The sequence below is a fragment of the Bufo gargarizans genome, chromosome 7 (genome assembly GCF_014858855.1).
Source record: "Bufo gargarizans isolate SCDJY-AF-19 chromosome 7, ASM1485885v1, whole genome shotgun sequence".
Taxonomy (NCBI): Eukaryota; Metazoa; Chordata; class Amphibia; order Anura; family Bufonidae; genus Bufo; species Bufo gargarizans.
Window position 1 is genome coordinate 16,181,915 of NC_058086.1, and position 19,010 is coordinate 16,200,924.

Below are 19,010 nucleotides of genomic sequence, written 5' to 3' on the forward strand. Positions count from 1 at the left end.
ACCACACTCGTCCTCTAAATGTACCAGGATCCAAGAAAATGGTTATAAGGTACTGACTAGATGGTACAAAACACCTGATGTCACTCACCATTTTAGCAGTAGTGGTTCTGACGCATGTTGGAGGTGTGGAGAAGAGCGAGGAACAATGCTCCATATTTGGTGGACCTGTCCCCTGATCTTTGATTGGTGGAATATTATTTTTTTTAAAATGCAACGAAATTTGCAAAACTAATGTTAACCCGTCACCGCTCTTAGCTCTACTAGGATTGCGTCGCAACCACAAGACAATCATCTCCCCCCTGTTCAAGATATTGATTATAGCCGCTCGACTCCTAATCCTTACACATTGGTTATCTTCAAATGTCCCATCTTTGGACCACTGGCTCAACAAGTTTGAATCCTTATATAGATTCGAGGAAATAGCAGCTTGGGAGAATAGGTCACATCATGAATTTACAACTCTATGGAAAAATTGGAGATCCTATAGAGTTTTTCCAAGGATAAATCCTCCCCCACCACCCAGCTTTACAGCAAGCTCTTAAATTATGACCCTCCCTTAACCTGCGGATATGTACTACAAATGATATTGCTCTGCTTACATACATCCTTTTTCTAGTTGTTGTGTTGATTGTTGTTCATTAATGACCACTAATCAATTTGTGTAAGACAATTTATGCATAACGGGAGCTCGCACCTCCCTTTCAAAAGTACTCTGTAATTGACAATTATTTGCAATAAAGCTCTTTGAAAATGAAAAAAAAAAAAAAAAAAAGACTAAGGGAAGAGCAACTTCTAGTCTAATGCATAAATGGAGAGAGGCTATAAATCCCCAGCAAGAAGAGTTCTGGGTATCAGCAATACAGCAAAAAAATAGGGTCTCAAAGAACTTTTCACATAGGATTACCCAATTTTATATACTAAACCGCCGCTATTACTCCCCTGAGAAACTTATGAAAAACCTAAAGAATTTAGTTGCTTAAAATGTGGGGAAATAGGGGTGTATGATGTCTATATACTCTGGACATGTAGAACGACCCAGGAATTCTGGGGACAGGTCAAGGATAAAATAGAGCAGTATCATCAGCTTATAATACCAAATAAATTTGAGGTTTGTGTACTGGGAGTGATGGATAAAATGGATACCCCTCAACATCAAGAAATTGTATCCAAACTCCTTTTTCAGGCAAGGAAATGTATCATGGGACATTGGGGAGGTAAGGCTACCCCCTCGATTAAAGAATGGGAGAGGCGCACTTACTAGAGAAGAATTCCATCTGATAAACATCCAAAAGAAAAATTGATTTGCAAAGCTATGGAAGGTATGGTTAATGTAAGCCTTTTTTCTGATACTCTCAGTTTTTTTTTTTGTTACAGTTCTCATCTGAGTGGTGGGGCAGTGGGAGGGAGAACGCAGGCAGATAGCGGAGAGACTCCTACTTTTTTTTTTTTGTCTTTTTTTTTTTGTCTGGCACAGCAAATAATAAAAAGGGGAGGGGGGTGATGATGGGATGAGATATATATTTTGTAGGATAGTCCCCGGAATAATAATGGACGGACTATATGTGCCACCAGAGGTCCTGGCCTCGGTGGAGTAAGAACCGGATCATTGCGGTTACAGCGGCAAATGCTGCTGGCACAGCCTGTCCGGGCCGGTTCTTACTGGGAACAGGTAAAGAGCTGGGGGGGTGCCTGTTCCCCACGGCCAGCCCAGGTTTTTGGTGGAGCTGGGCCTTTAAAGAACCCAGCCTGCTGAAGATGGGTGTGGGGTGTGTCTTGCTGTGCTTGAGATTTCCACAGACAGAGTCAGTGCTGGTGAAGGAGAGTCTGGGAGCAGCACACATTGAAGGATAGCCCTGGGACCTGTGGTGCTACGAGCCAAAGGGGCTCTGGCCTGAGGGAGACAAAGGCAGGTAGCTTACAAGCCTGCAGAACTGCTGTGGTCTGTCCAAAACAAGGTGACTCAAACCTGCTGTTTATTTTCTAAGGAAGTGTGTGGTCTGCACATTGCCTGTTATGCCTTTGGTGTGAATAAAGTCACGGTGTATCACAAAGACTGTCTGTGATTGCCTCAATACTGCCGCCGCTACCGTAGCCTACCACGAGCACATCCCCACAATATATATATATATATATATATATATATTACTGTAATTTTAAAGATGATACAATGTTGTGTATAATGTAAGAAAATATATAATAAAGAATATTTATTTAAAAAAAAAAATATTCAAAAAAGAAGAGAAGTAGTATCCTTAATTCTTTCTCTCCTTTTATGATCCATTTCTGATTTTCGCTTCCAAACACGCATGAAGATCATTAGTTACTGTGGCATGTAAGCTTTATTGCTGAAGGGACTTATCTTGTCTCCTCTGACAGCTGCCATTGATGTAGGTAGGTCCCATACGCTGTAGATGATCATCTTTTCCCACTGAAATCGGCAGGTTCAACTAATGTTTATATAATGTGTATCGCCAGCTTAAGTGGGACATAGTAATGGGGTGCATTCAGTAGGCAAGCGAAAAGGTGGTACGACATAGTATGTGTGTGGGAGGGGGAGGGAATCATGGCAACCATGGATAGCGGTAATAAGTAGGCAGTCTATTCTACTACTTTGCTTGGAAGAGAGCATGTACAAGGAGCTTGTTGTGTGTGAAGTTTACAGTCCACAAACCAACAGAAGCCAGAATACAACGAGTGGACAAGTGTTGATAGGAAAAAAGATCCAATGTGTTATCGCTGTGGTTTTCCGCAAATACAGCTGCAGTGTGTAAATCCAACCTTGTAGTACAGTTAAATTAGTTTTCTGGGATTTTAAAAGTGATGGCCTATCATTAGGATCAGGGATCAATATCTGATCAGCGGGTTGTCGACACCCTACACCACTACCGATCCGCTATTATGCTGTACTGTCTGCTCTGGGACTACACAGCCTATTTCACTGTGTAGTGGAAAGAGCTGATAACTGCAGATCTGCTCCCACTGAAATAAAGCCAGCTCCGGAGCTACTGCAGAACAACTAAACGCCTAGTGTGAAAAACTGGAAACTGAGGATAGGCCATCCATCGATATTAAAGTCCTGGAAAACCCCTTTAGGTAATTTGTGTCTTGGAAAGAGCCATGCACCTGTATGTTCATGGATATATTTTTCTCCACTGAAAGTAAATAATAAGGATTCCTATTGAGTTATGACAAGGATACTAGACACATATTGAACAATTGATATGATAGTGGCATATAGTAATTTGTTTCTCTTTTATTCAAACTGAAGCGATATTACTGTATGTTGTGCACTGGCCAAGGAGCTCCAAGATCTAAGAGAGAAAAGCTTCTACACAGAGACACCATGCGGGAATGCACAATGTACCCATGGGTCCATATTATCACTGTGTTAGTTACATGTAATTTGCAAGTTTAAGATCTTCATTTAAGTCAACTAATAGTTCTACATCAGTATGAAGGTTAGCTGTCTAGAACCTAGACTGCCTGGATTTATGGAGCTCATCTACCATCTACACAAAGTTTGTAACATCATAACTAGAGATGAGCGAATTGAAGTTGACAAAGTGGAATTCGATCCAAATTTCAGGAAAAATTTGATTCGCACCGAATCTGAATTTCCTCACGCTTCGTGGTAACGAATCACATTTGTTCCTAAAATGGCTGCTGCACGTGTGAGGACATGGAGCAAGGAACTCTAGGGAAGGCGGGATCACCCATAATGCCATGCATGTAGCCAATCAGCAGCCAGACCTGTGATGTCACAGCCATATAAATAGCCTCAGCCATCTTGGATTCTGCCATTTTCCAGTGTATTTAGTGCAGGGAGAGACGTCAGCAGGCACTAGGGTCGGTGCTAGAAAAAACTTCATTGTGCTAAACAAACAATTTACAAGTGCAGGGAAAGATTATTCAAGGTGTAGGGAAAGGAAAGGGAGGAATTATTCAACAGCATTTATGTTGAACAGGGTTCAGTAGGGGAGGTTACAGCCGGGGTAATAGGAACAATCCTATTACGCCTTGCAGCACTGACTGGGCACCCAAATTGCCATTATACAGCTCTGTAATTCCAGCAAACCGTTCTTGTTATTTGGGCGTTACAGCCATTAATGGGTTTTATTACAAGGAAATATTTCTATGTCTTATTTGCCCTTGTGCGGTGCAGTTATATGTTCCAAAGCATTTTTTGGTTTTCTGTGATTAGTGGGAAAAAAGGGCTTATTAGCCATTGTGTGATGAAGTGAGAAAATTACAGCTCTTTTTGTTGTGTATTAGTGCAAAAAAATATATATTATTTGCCGTTCAGCAGTGCAGTTATATGTTCTAAAGCCTTTTGTGGTGTGTATTTGTCACAGGAAATGGGGAGGGGATAACACCAAATGACACACAGAAGGAATAGACCGTAGTCTAGGCCTCAAAGCTAAGGGAGAGGGATGGTGACCTCCTAGGAATCCCTAGACCTCTCCCTGACTCCTGCCAGTATGAGTTGACCCTGAAGGTGGAAATACTCATACACCGGAACCTAGGCCCTGAAGACCCTGGAAGTCCCTAGGAATGGTGTCAGGGAATGAGACTACTGGTTCCTTCCCAGATGAAGGAACCAGCATCTCCCTGAGACCTAGACAACAACGCACACAAGCGAACAACAAAAAGCAAGACAAAATGCACTTAGCTTAAAGCAGAATGGAGGAGCAGGAGATCCAAAGGAACAACACACCAGCTCAACCAACTCCAGGAGGAAATATCAACTGCATGGTAAGCAGTGAGATTCAGAACTAAATAGGGCCTCAGTTATGACAACAAGCTGCACCTGACAAGAGGTGTGGTCATTACCAAACACAACACTGCAAGGAAAAAAACAGAGAGGCTCTCTGCAGCCAGGAAAAAATCTGGTTTTAACACAATTTGCCACTAATAAATTTGTGTAGAACCAAATTATTTAAAAAAATTCAGTGAACCGGCCAATTTTTTTAAAATTCTCTCATCTCTAATACCTACAATTTGTCAATTATTTTGCGATCAGTTATCGATAACTATATTAACCATTCTGATTATGTAATTATTTCTATAGTGAAAAAAAAAAATTATAATTAATTGTGTTTTTTTTTTTCACCTGTGGACTTGAAGGTGCTTGGGTTACATTTGCAATAATGAGTTGAGAAAGATTCCATAATACGGTCAATCTTCTGTGCTTCTCCTGGTAGCCGAAAATTACCCAGAAAATGTCTGGAAGAAAATAGATCATTTACATTTAGTTGCAATTTTTTTAACTGGCAGTGATAGACAACCTTTTCTGACCTGAGGACCACAATGTCAGATTATACCTCTCTAAAGATCACAAGAAAACATGAAAGAGTATTCCCATTTGAGACATTTATGGCATAACGCTAAGTAATAGGGTTTTCATTTTTAGGACTCCTATCTTTCAGGAGAATGGGGTTCCCCTGTTACCATGGTTACCAAGTGTAGCACATGACTAAGGACAACTCTGTTCTGTAAATCAGAAGGATCAGGCTATCTTTTCACACCCATGTCATTCTGAACTATAGGGACTCAAACTTTTTTTAGGGCTGCACAGAATATCCTTGTGGACTGATTCAGATGACTTTTGCACCCCTGGTCTATGAGAATAGAAAAGTTCTTGAAATCTAAGCTAAGAGAAATGTATTGATTAAAACCTGCTACTGAATAATAGTTTTCTGCAACACTTTTAGAAAACATGACTGACCCAACAAATGCCCTCTAAAGTGGCTCAGTATGTTTTTCCAAATTCAGTGTATATGACTGGCTGCAGTTAGTGATATATGGGGTAATTTATCAAGCCGGTGTAAAGGAGAACTGACTACAGTCAGATTCCTCCTTTTATTTTCCAAAGGAGCTGTCTAAAATGAAAGGTCGAATTAAGCCAGTTCTACCTTAGATTACTTTAATAAATTACCCCAATAGTGTCTATTTTAATTTTGTTCCCAAGTTCTTACTGAAGAGCATAAGGCTACTATATGATCACATTATAAACTATGTCCATCACATTGCAGCCTATGTAAGGAGGTGGATGTAAACTCTGCCTCGTCCATGTAACCATGGCTTCACAAAGTTTTAGGAATAAATTGTAACAAATGGCATTCCAAAATTCAAGCACTAAAATGTATCTGAAAAATGAAATCCCACAAAACAATAAGAGCATGCCTTGAAAAGTCAGTGGTCATGGCAGAAGCGAGACATAGTGAGAGAGAGAGGAGATAAAGGGAGTCAGGGCGGGGAGCTCTTTGATTGTTAGGAGCACGATGTACTTATCCTAATCCACAGGATAGGGAATAACTATTAGATTGGCGGGGTTCCTAATCCTGGGACTCCCAAAATCACAAAAACAGGGACCTAGTAATCCACAAGGCCCCTCACAATAAATGCACACTGTTGCTCCATTCATCTCTATAGGAATTTCTGAAAAAGTGATGTACCCAGCTATCTCCAGCAGTCCAAGAGATGAATGGACTGGCAGTAAGTATGTTCAACCAGTCACTCCTTTCATTTCGAGGGCGCCTACTGGGTATGGGATCCCCCTTCTAGTGATTGTGGTGGGCCCAGTGGTAGGTCTACCACTGATCTAATAGTTAGCATCTATCCCGTGGATAGGAGATAACGCACTACAACTAGAATACCCCTTTAAAGAACATGGTCAGTTTATATTACTAGCGGGGCATGTGCTAGGAACTGCACACAAATGCAGATGGTAGTAAGCATTATTAAACAATCTGCGCCAGTGTCGGATGATTTAATAAGACTAAGTCATATTTACGGTACATGCAGTGCCGCTAATCTGTTTCTGGGAGCTTCACTCTTAACATGGCTGGTTTCCACTCTGGCTAGAAGATAAGGATCCTGAACAGAGTGTCTCCTTGTTTAAACTCAGAATTCTCTATTAGGATCTATTTTCTAAACCATTAACCAAGTAAACCCTTTGCTGCTATTTGAAGAATAGGTGATTTTAAAACTACCGGTAATGTGAACAATAAATATTCACTCTTTTAAGTAGTTGTGGTGTCTTATGTCAGAGAAAGGAGTGAGATGAAAGGGGCTAGGGGAGCTCCCTGGCACTAGGCCAATTTTTTTTTTTACACATACGAATGGAACCCCATTAATTCTAGGTATCATCTTAAAAGCTTCCATCCTTTTGTAGTGTTGGGTGTTGATGAACAGTTCTGTTACTAGTGCAAAAAATTCTCACCTCAAAGCATCTACAAGACTGAGTTTGTTGAAGTTGTGACATTTCACAAAAGCCTTCAGAACTTGAATATTCACAGACTCTCTGGAGAGATAGAACAAAAGAGATAGGAAAAGAAGAGGAAGGAAATGGGACGGGGACAAGAGAGGAAAATAACAGCAAAGGGAAGATGGAGAAAAAAATTGAAAAGTTAATAAGTCATTCAGATATTACCATTGCATTCATGAAACAGAGGTAATCATATCATTTAGCTGCTTCTTTTAGGCACAACTAAAACTAGATGCGGTACAATAATGCACTACATTTATTATGGAAGTCAGCAGATAACAGGAGGCCAAATAGGCTTAGCTCTGGTACGTCTGTTTGTTGTGAAACTATGCATTCATTGCCATTTTTGTGGCTGCAAGTAAGAGTAGTGAACCCTTGGTGAATTAACTGGATTCTTCATCGATTACTAATAAAAAGTGTTCTGATTGTTACCAAGTTATTTCTTTTGCTGTAGCGCCAACACATTCTGCAGCGGTTTACAGACACTGCACACTGTCCCCAGTGGGGTTCACAATTTAGATTCCATAGCAAAATGTCTTTAGGAGGAAAACCACACAAACATGGGGAGGACAAACTCCATGAAGGTGTTGCCCTTAACCCAGGATGCCAGTTCTGCAGGGCACCAGAGCTAACCACTGAGCCACTATTCGGCCTTATCTATGTCACAATTATAGACGCCACAGGATGAGGAAAAAAATAGAGATAAAAAAAGTGCTGCAATAAAAACCAAACAAGATAAAAGTAAAAAAACAACAAAATAAAATCCATGCAATGCATTTTGAGGGGGATTACTTTCTTCAGGAGGCACGTAGGGAGACCACAGAATCTCAATGGTATTTATATGCATAAAACAGGAAGTACAACTTATGGGGGTTTCTTCGAAATGCATAAAATCTAAATTTAAAGTTATATTTTCCTAGGAGCGGACCGCCCGCCAAGAGTGGTAGAATGGAAAAATCTATATGAAAGAGTGACGAGCTATGAGAAAGCCAGGCAGGTGAAACTGATGGGTAATTAAATGAGGAGTAAGGAGGGGGAAATATAGATATAAGTTATTAGAAAAGAGGTCATTGAAACTAAATACCTTGAGGACACTCCCAAGACAACCAAGTGGGTAGGGGGGAGGAGGGAGGGGAGGGCGGGTGTGGGGATGGGAGGGGAGGGGGAAAGCTTTCTTTCTTCTTTTTTTTAGGATTACGGTATAATTAATAAGAAGGGGGAAAAGCTGTTAGGGTATGCTCTTGTTAAATATGAGGATGTATATCTGTGCTTTTTGTAATGGCTATTTTCTTATCTATGTTTTTTTTTGTTTTAATGAGAAGAAGAAAATGATAAATAAACTTTGAATTAAAGTTATATTTTCCATTTATATTCTTGAGTTTTTTCTTTTTATTCTTTGGTGTCTAGGATCCCCAAAACGTGAAGGGAATCTGTCAGCTACATCCACTGTATATAACTAAAAAAAATGCAATGTAGCAGTGTATACCAGAATTAAAACAATACCTTTGTGAGGTTTATCCATGTAGACAAACACCCAAAAATGAAATTTCTTAGTTATACTAATGATATTCAAAGTACCTAGTGGCCATGATAAATGGTTCCCGGAGCCCAAGCATCCCTCTTCCTCAACTTGGGACATGCATTGTAGCCTCTCTAAGCCCGACGTCCAATGCAGAGGATACACAATTCCCTCTGGTACCCCTCATTATTCACTGTGTCTTCACCATTTCTCCACAGGGTTCACCCATGGGAAGCGCGCTTGTCCTTTATTGTATTACAATTATAGACAAACACAATGTAACTTAATGATAACACACAAACAGTTTTACTGTTCATGTTTTTTATTTAGCACACTGAGTAAAGAGGGGGAAAAAAGTAAGTAAAGTCTTGAATTTAAAAACTGGTATATCCCATCAACAGCAATCACCTCCACCAAATGTTTACTGTAGCTGCAAATGAGAGAATACTCCTCCCTGCAAATGTGTTCCAGTTCATCAATATTTCTGGGATGCCTTGCGTGCACAGTCCTTCTCAGGTCATGTCACAGCATCTCAATAGGGTTAAGGTGAAGACTTTGACTTGACCATTCCAAAACACAACTCGTCTTCATTTTTTTTCCATTGATTTACTTAGAGTGGTCTTAACAGGACACTCACTCCTTGAGAGGGTAATAATAGTCCCAAACTTTCTTTATTTACATATAGATGTGTATCCAGGTCTTTAGCAATTATTTTGTATTCTTTTCCAGCTTCATGTATCTGTCACAGGTTAAGGGGAAGGGAAAACACCAAATACACACCACAATGTGTAGACAACAATCTAGGCCTCAAAAGCTAAGGAAGAGGGATGGTGACCTCCTAGTAATCCCTAGGCCTTTCCCTAACTCTTGCCAGTATGAGCAGATTCTGATGGTGGAAATACTCATACACCGGATACCTAAAGCCCTGCTAAAACTGACGAGCCCTAGGATAGGTAGCAGGGGATGAGACAGCTGGTTCCTTCCAGAATGAAGGAACCTGCGTCTCCCTGAGGCCTAGAAACAACACACACCAGATAATAAGAAACAGCGAAGGCAACAAGTACTTAGCTTAGAGATGTATGGAGAAGCAGAAGATCCAAGACAAACCAGCATTAGCAACTCCAAGCAGAAACTATCAACCGCATAGTCAGAATTGTGGGGCGGATCTAAATAGAGCCTCATCACTGATAATGAGCGGCACCTGAGGAGAGGTGAGATCCTGCCAAACAACAACATGCTAAGAGGAAAACAGAGAGACCTGTCAGATAGCCTCATGTGTAGCAAGTCTATCCGATCTTCTCACCTCTCTCACAGGAGTGACTGTGGCAGTATTACTCACATTTCAAGGTCTTCTGAAAGTTGGTGAAAAGAACAGGTTTGCCAGTTACCAGGTTTTGTATGCCTTTATTTAATAGGCAAATTACATGTAAAACCCACACTTCAAATGTCTTCTTATATTTTGTCAATTAATGCTTGCAGAAGTCAGTAACACAGAAGTTCACTTACTTTTTCTCCATGTATTATAGAAATGTACTCAATAGAGGTCATTTACAAAATGTAGATGCCTTTTCGAGCATCCACACTGCTCTTTACACCTTCTTAAAAAGTGGGCAGGGATTAGCGAAAGTGGGCAAAACCACTGTAGCCCAAAACATGTACTGTCAATTACTCCATAAAACTGGCATCATTTATAACTGAACTGTATGCCCGATCCTGGCTCGTGTGGATTTTAGTTTCAGGCACATGAACTAGTAAAGAGGCAGCATATTTGTTAGGAGGCCTGTACTGCTTAATAAAATGGTTACATCTTCCCTTAGCAGGCTTTTTTTTTTTTGTACTAAGGCTGCTTTCATGCTTGCGTTGTTAATTCCAGTATTGAGATCTGGCAGAGGATCTCAATACCAGAATTAAACGGATCAGTTTTGATTTTGCACATAGGGATGCATCGGTTCCGTTAGGATGCGGATGTGTGAAATCAAAACAGATAAAAAACGGATCTGTCACTAAATACATTGAAGGTCAATAGGTGACGGATCCGTTTTTTTAGGCTCCTAAAAAAAGGGATACGTCACCATTGACTCACATTGTTTTCAGTACCGGATTTCCCCCCCCCCCCCCATTTTTATGACCGTACACAAAACTGCATCTTGCAACAGTTTTGTGTCCGGTCATAAAACGGAATGCTGCCTGAACGGAAGACGTCTTTATACATCCTGAACGGATCTCTTTCCATTCAGAATACATGAGGACTAAAAGGAAATGTTATTTTATTTGGCATCGAGATCATCTGCCGGATCTCGACAATACCAGAAAACAACAACGCAAGTGTGAAAGTAGCCTAAGACTGGCCTGTGTAATGCTAGTCTTTAGCAAATGACCCCCAATGTGCTAAGTAAAAGAATGTTACAACTATTAGTGTGTTATTTCATAAAATTGTGCCTGTCTATAATTGTCATTTAGGTAACACTCAGATCACAGTCTATTAGTAATTGCTGCAAAAATCAGTGTAATTCCAAGTGTTTCACTTATTTATCAACTGCATTTGTATATCACATTAAATGAATGGTTATTGTGTAGTGTGCATTTTTGTGCATGGTCTAGCAGGTGTGGTCTCACACTGACATCCATGTTTGCAGCGTTCTCCTGATGATTGTTCTGGTATAAAGGAAATGGCAGCCGTAAAAGGTCAGTAATGAAAGCGGATGAGCAGACTGTTACTATTTCTGCAAATATTGTAAACCAATTTGTTCTGCAGCTTGAAGGTCCACGCGGCGCAGAGCTAGGAGATAAGCGTGTGTCGGTAGTCATGCTATTTGTTATGTGCACTATAATTTGTAGTTGTTTTTACTCTTGTAATGCATTGCAAGATCTAATTGCAATTAAGAGACAATTAGCAGCGTTGTCATTAGGGTAATGATCCCAAGGACTGCTCTATGGCTGCAATATAATGCTGACTTAAAGGGAACCTGTCACCGGGATTTTGTGTATAGAGCTGAGAACATGGGTTGCTAGATGGCAGCTAGCACATCCGCAATACCCAGTCCCGATAGCTCTGTGTGCTTTTATTGTGTAAAAAAAACCAATTTGATACATATGCAAATTAACCTGATATAAGTCCTATAAGTGAGATGAGTCAGGGACAGGACTCATCTCAGGTTAATTTGCATATGTATCAAATAGTTTTTTTTACACAATAAAAGCACACAGAGCTATGGGGACTGGGTATTGCGAATGTGCTAGCGGCCATCTAGCAACCCATGTCCTCAGCTCTATACCCAAAACCCAGGTGACAGGTTCCCTTTAAATATGATTTGTCCCACATGCTAGCTATACGGATGACCGACTACTGCTGTGCCTGTGCATGGACACGTACTAACCTTTGTCCGAGGTACTCCCCGATGGCAGCCTTGCTGAGTCCTGCACCATTGTATAAGAAGCTGGCTATTTGTTCTGGCTCTTTTTCCACAAACTTCTTTGTAATTAGCAATTGAATTCCCTGGAGGCCATACATTACAAATAATACATTTAATGCCATTTGCATTGCATAGAAATAAGGCATCTACTAACCGCTAAGGCCATTGTAAGCGGAAGTATTACAAATATAATTTAACAAAAGCATCTAAATGGGTAAAACCATCTTTCCATGGCAATTACCTCCTGCTTAATGTATTCAGTGTGAGTGTTGGCTACTTGGATGTAGCTGTGCCCCATTGGGCAACCCCTCTATGATCAGAGACACTAGCTTAGCTGTATTGCATTTTGGTATTGTATGCAGGGACGTAGCTATAGGGGAGGGGGGGCAGTTACTACCAGGCCCAGGAGCCTGAGGGGGCCCAAAGACCCTTGTGGTGCATAAGAAGACATCGGTATTATAGAAAATACATGCTGGTCAAGTTACACTTCTGGCTGGAGGGAAGGGAATAGGTCAAGAATTTGGCATGGAAGGGGGGGTGCCATTTCAATTTTTTCCTCAGGCTGCACGAAGGCTATCTGCTTCCCGGCCCCTGGCCACAAAGCACTGAGGTAAGGGGGGCCCAAACTGAAGTCTTGCACCAGGGCCCATAAGCCATAGGGATAATGGAACAAGCTCTCTTGGTGCTCACGGCAGGGGATTCAGAATGCACCTCTGCAACCCCACCTTTGGCGCTCACTCTCTGTGGTAGGTACTGTTTCTTCACCAGAGAACACATCTCCTTAGAAGAAGGGAATCAATCACTGAACCTCAGCACCTAAAGCATTATCAGCTAGTTCGATACAGTTTAATCCTTAAATTAAATCCCCCTTCTTAATAGTGCCTTAGACGACTGCCTAATATGCCTACCCATTGTTCTGCATTTGTTATCCAGTCCTTACTAGAGGCTCAAGCTGCTGCACTGAACCTGGCATTCCCCTTTAAGAGGATGCAATAATATCCAGTTTGTTACACATTCTATTCTAATATGTACTTTGGTTTCTATGTTCTTAAAGGAGGTTTTAGTGCACTTAAAAAAAAAATTCAAGCCTTGCCACCTGTTGAAAAATCACACTGACTTGCTCCCTGCCACTGTGTTGCAACTCCCTGGGTCCCTGGCTTCCTTCTGTGGTCTTCCTTATCCTGGAAACTTCTGGAAGGATGGATGGGGGTCACATGCACTGCTGCAGGCAATGACTGGCATCAGTGGTGACGTGGTCCTCCAAATGGCACATGACCCAGTGGCAAAGTGCTACTTCCGTACATGCCACAACTGAGGCCAGTCATTGGCTGCTGTGGTCTATGTGAAACTGTCCATCCAGTCGCTTCAATGATGGAGACTGGAAAACTTCAAAAGGGAGCCAGAGAGCAAGAACGGAGAGGCAGGAAGCAGGTGAGAATGGCTTTTTCAACCGGTAGAAAAGGCTAGGAGTGAAATTTATAAAAGTGCACAAAGCTTTTTAAAACAATCCTATTTGTAGTTACCTGATCCCCGTAACATGTTTCCTTTCATGTGCAGCATATATGAAAGCTATGATAAGCACCTATGATAATACACCTTTTGATAAGGGTTCTTTTATTGCATGTACACACTATACACTGACATTTGCAACTTTACTACTTTTTTTTACTACTTTTTTCCATTTCAATGTAAAACTTAAATTATGCACATAAAATAGATACTATGTCCAGCTCTTGGCAGCCCTTCATTAAGAGTTGCTACATCCTTCCTTGATGTTACAAATCTTGCATAAAATCCTGCTTGTAAACTACACTGAAGCCTCTCTGTGGGCACTCTACCTTTACCCATGTCTTGTAAAAATTATTACAATTCTGTGTACATAGACTAGCAATAATTTATGCCATACTACAGAATACATTGTGGAGTTCAACTGTACAGTTGAAGATAATTCGGACCACCAACAGACCTTGTTCACTCACAAAAGAAAACACGTGGTCAGGAGTGGTGGTGTGCAATCTGTGGTCCTTTAGCTCTAGTGAATGTACAACTATATGGATGCAGGTGTCACACCAAGGGCGCAACTTGAAGTATTAAGGGTACAACCACACGGCGCGGTCGTGATCCTTTTGAGTCACGGCCAACCGCGGTCAAGAACAGCACAGCCATTTAAGCCACAGCTGCATGATATCTAACTAATGAAAACCACACTGTATAGGCAGTCTGAATTCTTAATGGTCATGCGGCCCCTTCAATACCAAGCAGCCATTATGATCACAGACCGCCTAATCAGTGCCGTCTTTATAAGTTAAATATCAGGCAGCTGTGACCTAATGGCTACATGGTTATTGACCGCAGATGCCCATGACCTAAAAGGATCACGATCATATTGTGTGGTCATACCCTAAGGCCTTAATGGAAAATCTGTAATTGGACCCACTCCAGACATGTGCCATTCAGATTACTCATATCTTCCTTTGTGAGAGAAGGGCCTCCCATTCAAGCACCGCTGCCTTGGTCTAACTTCTACTTCTGCACCCCCTGCAGATAAGCCCCTGCCACTGGTCTAGTGTATTAAAGAAAGTTTAAAGTCTAGATATGTTATTAACATGCTATGCATTTCCTCATCATTTTGTTGTCCTCTAAAACTCACCTTTTCTGGATCCATGTTAAATTTCCTGCTTGCACTAAGCAGTTCATTGTCCCGCTGTATTTTTCGACTATGAGAAAACAGATCAAAACTTAATATGTACTTGTCATTTCAGGTGACTTTCCAGTATAAGCTGTCCTGTGTCTGTTTGTCTGTGAGAAGTAGCTCTATATATAACCATTACATGACTTGTATTCCACATTTATTCATTTCTAATTGTTAGTTTTCCCAGAGGTAGTGAGTGGAGGCTAGCTGCTATGATGTCTTCCATACACTGTAAACACAGAAAAGAGGGAATCCTGCTCCATTCTCTGTCTGTGGCACACCCTGATACAACAGCATATCATAATATTGTTGATTTGGGTGGCCACCTTGGGGCAGAGGCTGCCAGGGCCCCACGCCCGCACAAACACTTTAAGAAAATGTCAGTTTTATTGAAAAAACTGGGCATATTGCAGTTTTATTGTGTTTTTTCCTGCAAATTGACCCAAAACAGTGCCGGAAAAACTGTTTTGTTTAACTTTCTGCAGGACTCGCAGAGAGGCTTTCAGATGGTCAGACGACCTATGAAGGGCTTCAAGCTACAGGAGAGAGCAGCATGGAGGTAGAGGAGAAGCTGCCGAGTAAGTGTGTGGCATCTGGTGTCTATTATCTGGGGGCCTGGGGGCCAAATTTAGGGGACCCCAGGACCACTGATAATAGAGTCTTCCTGGGTCTATATTTATGAGGTCTGGTTTGGGAGACTGCATTTATTTATTCAATTCTTGTTTTGGTCTGTCATTAGGGAGTCTGGTTTGGATCTGTATTTAGAGGATCTGGCTCGGGAGCCTATTTATTTTGGGACTTTGTCAGGTTCTGTTATTGAATCTGTAGTTAATATTCAGGGGGTCCAATCTGGGGAGTATACAGACGTGGACAAAATTGTTGGTACCCTTTGGTCAATGAAAGAAAAAGTCACAATGGTCACAGAAATAACTTTAATCTGACAAAAGTAATAATAAATTAAAATTCTATAAATGTTAACCAATGAAAGTCAGACATTGTTTTTCAACCATGCTTCAACAGAATTATGTAAAAAAATAAACTCATGAAACAGGCATGGACAAAAATGATGGTACCCCTAGAAAACACAGAACATAATGTGACCAAAGGGACATGTTAATTCAAGGTGTGTCCACTAATTAGCATCACAGGTGTCTACAACCTTGTAATCAGCCATTGGGCCTATATATATGGCTCCAGGTAATCACTGTGTTGTTTGGTGATATGGTGTGTACCACACTCGACATGGACCAGAGGAAGCAAAGGAAAGAGCTGTCTCAAGAGATCAGAAAGAAAATTATAGACAAGCATGTTAAAGGTAAAGGCTATAAGACCATCTCCAAGCAACTAGATGTTCCTGTGAGTACAGTTGCACATATTATTCATAAGTTTAAGATCCATGGGACTGTAGCCAACCTCCCTGGACGTGGCCGCAGGAGGAAAATTGATGACAAATCTAAGAGACGGATAATCCGAATGGTAACAAAAGAGCCTAGAAAGACTTCTAAAGAGATTCAAGGTGAACTTCATGCTCAAGGAACATCAGTGTCAGATCGCACCATCCGTCGTTGTTTGAGCCAAAGTGGACTACATGGGAGACGACCAAGGAGGACACCATTGTTGAAAACGAATCATAAAAAAGCAAGACTGGAATATGCCAAACTACATGTTGACAAGCCACAAAGCTTCTGGGAGAATGTCCTGTGGACAGATGAGACAAAAATCGAAGTTTTTGCCAAGGCACATCAGCTGTATGTTCACAGACGAAAAAATGAAGCATATCAAGAAAAGAACACTGTCCCTACTGTGAAACATGGAGGAGGCTCTGTTATGTTCTGGGGCTGCTTTGCTGCGTCTGGCACAGGGTGTCTTGAATCTGTGCAGGGTACAATGAAATCTCAAGACTATCAAGGAATTCTAGAGAGAAATGTACTAGCCAGTGTCAGAAAGCTTGGTCTCAGTCGCAGGTCATGGGTCTTGCAACAGGACAATGACCCAAAACACACCGCTAAAAACACCCAAGAATGGCTAAGAGGAAAAAATTGGACTATTCTAAAGTGGCCTTCTATGAGCCCTGACCTCAATCCTATTGAGCATCTTTGGAAGGAGCTGAAACATGCAGTCTGGAAAAGGCACCCTTCAAACCGGACACAACTGGAGCAGTTTGCTCATGAGGAGTGGGCCAAAATACCTGCTGAGAGGTGCAGATGTCTCATTGACAGTTACAGGAAGCGTTTGATTGCAGTGATTGCCTCAAAAGGTTGCGCAACAAAATATTAAGTTAGGGGTACCATCATTTTTGTCCATGCCTGTTTCATGAGTTTATTTTTTTACATAATTCTGTTGAAGCATGGTTGAAAAACAATGTCTGACTTTCATTGGTTAACATTTATAGAATTTTAATTTATTATTACTTTTGTCAGATTAAAGTTATTTCTGTGACCATTGTGACTTTTTCTTTCATTGACCAAAGGGTACCAACAATTTTGTCCACGTCTGTATATGCTGCAGATTTTCTGCTGCAAAATTGCACACAGAAGCAGCAAAGTGGATGAGATTTAAACAAATTTCACATTTGTGCACAGAATCCACATGAAAACCACATGCGGTGCAAATTTTAAACCTGCACCATGTCAATTTATGTTGCAGCTTTGTAACAGATTGATTGTGGATTTGGTCATGGATCCATGACAAAATCCACAGTGTAAAAAGCACAAAAGTTGATGTTGAGTATAAATCGTGGCAATGCAGTGGTGGGGATGGGGGGCAAGTTTTGGGAACAACCTAGGACCTATGGTCTACTTAATCTGTCACTGCCCTCAACAACAGCAACATAGAGGATGTTATACAGTAGTAATGAGCAGTGCAGCTGTGAATCAAGCACTGGAGTGAGAAAATTTACTACAGCCAGCAGTAGCATCTCTGTGTGTCTTTGCCTCTGTCTCCCTCTAACAGCTTACTCCTCCCTTCCTTATCCATACACCTCTATGGGCAGCATGTAACTTAATCTCTCAGTCAGCTGATAGTCCGTCTCATTACTCAAGATGGGTTTTTAGCTGCAAATTGAGGGTGTATGATCAGTTCAGGGGCATGGGTGGTGGAGAAGTGTCTCATAATGTCACCACCAGACATCTGAGAAGCTCTGACAGGTGCCTTTCAGAAGCTCCTCCTTGAGCTTCCTTTTGTTTTGCTTTCATTTTCGCATCTCGTTAGCCCTCTCTCAGCTGTCATGTAGTTGCTACTGATTGCATCCCTTTAAATCCCTCCCCAGACTGCTTCACTTGGCGGTTTATATTCCTTCCTGGAGTGTGTGCATGCTGATCCTACTTCTGAGTCTTCTACAAGATAAGTTTTGTTCATTCATTTGTGTTTTTCTGTTTGCTGGATCCCAGGTGACCCTGACTCCCTCCTTATCAAGTGTAGGGAGCCGGTGGCCATGTCCCCTCACTATTATAGGGTGTTCAGGTGTTATACAGTCGAGGTACGAGGATATGCGATCATCTACCATTGGGATTTTCGCATAGGCTGAGCAGTCAGGGAGAGAGCCAGGTCTGATGCAGGGCTCTCCCTTTTGTTCCTTAGTTTTGGGATCCAGTGAGTCGGATATTCATTTTGTGTCTTCTAGTTTCCTGTACACCTTCCGTGACACACAATTAAAGAGGCATTTTTCTCTAATAAAGTATATTACTATGTTTATCATATATGCCTGCACTATTTTTGCTAAAAGCATGCACAGTGAGTAGTTTATAACTGTTATGTATGTCTATGCACAGCATACGGACAGCAAATTCCACTCACCTCGACTGCAGACGCTCAAAATCATCTATTTCAGCCACAATATCTGTTATCTCATTTTGCAAGTTCTGCACCCAGTAGGTAAGAAGAAGGAAAACAAAACAGAGGGTTTCAAAATGATCACTGACATGAATACACAGATTCGAGATGTAATAAAGTATATGCAATTAGACTGATGAGGACAAAAATGCTGAAACAGAGAGGACATTGAGTATATATTGAAAGCATCTGTCTCACATGCAATAATGTAGAACTCATTACAACCAGATTACAAATGTCAATTGTAATTTATGATACCCTTGATTGCTATTGCTGTTGGTCAGAGGT

At 41.2% G+C, this 19,010-nt stretch overlaps 1 protein-coding gene across 2 annotated transcripts in view; it reads right to left on the reverse strand.

The window, feature by feature from the left end:
* Window positions 1–19,010, reverse strand: part of CYTH4 (cytohesin 4) — a 91,240-nt gene that overhangs the window by 42,126 nt on the left and 30,104 nt on the right. For both annotated transcript variants that reach the window (XM_044300687.1, XM_044300685.1), the window contains 5 exons: window positions 18,687–18,751; window positions 14,850–14,916; window positions 12,164–12,282; window positions 7,223–7,303; window positions 5,111–5,223 (listed from right to left, as the gene is read on the reverse strand). In XM_044300687.1, coding sequence (XP_044156622.1) covers window positions 5,111–5,223; window positions 7,223–7,303; window positions 12,164–12,282; window positions 14,850–14,916; window positions 18,687–18,751 — 445 coding nt within the window. The remainder of the gene's footprint in view (window positions 1–5,110; window positions 5,224–7,222; window positions 7,304–12,163; window positions 12,283–14,849; window positions 14,917–18,686; window positions 18,752–19,010) is intronic.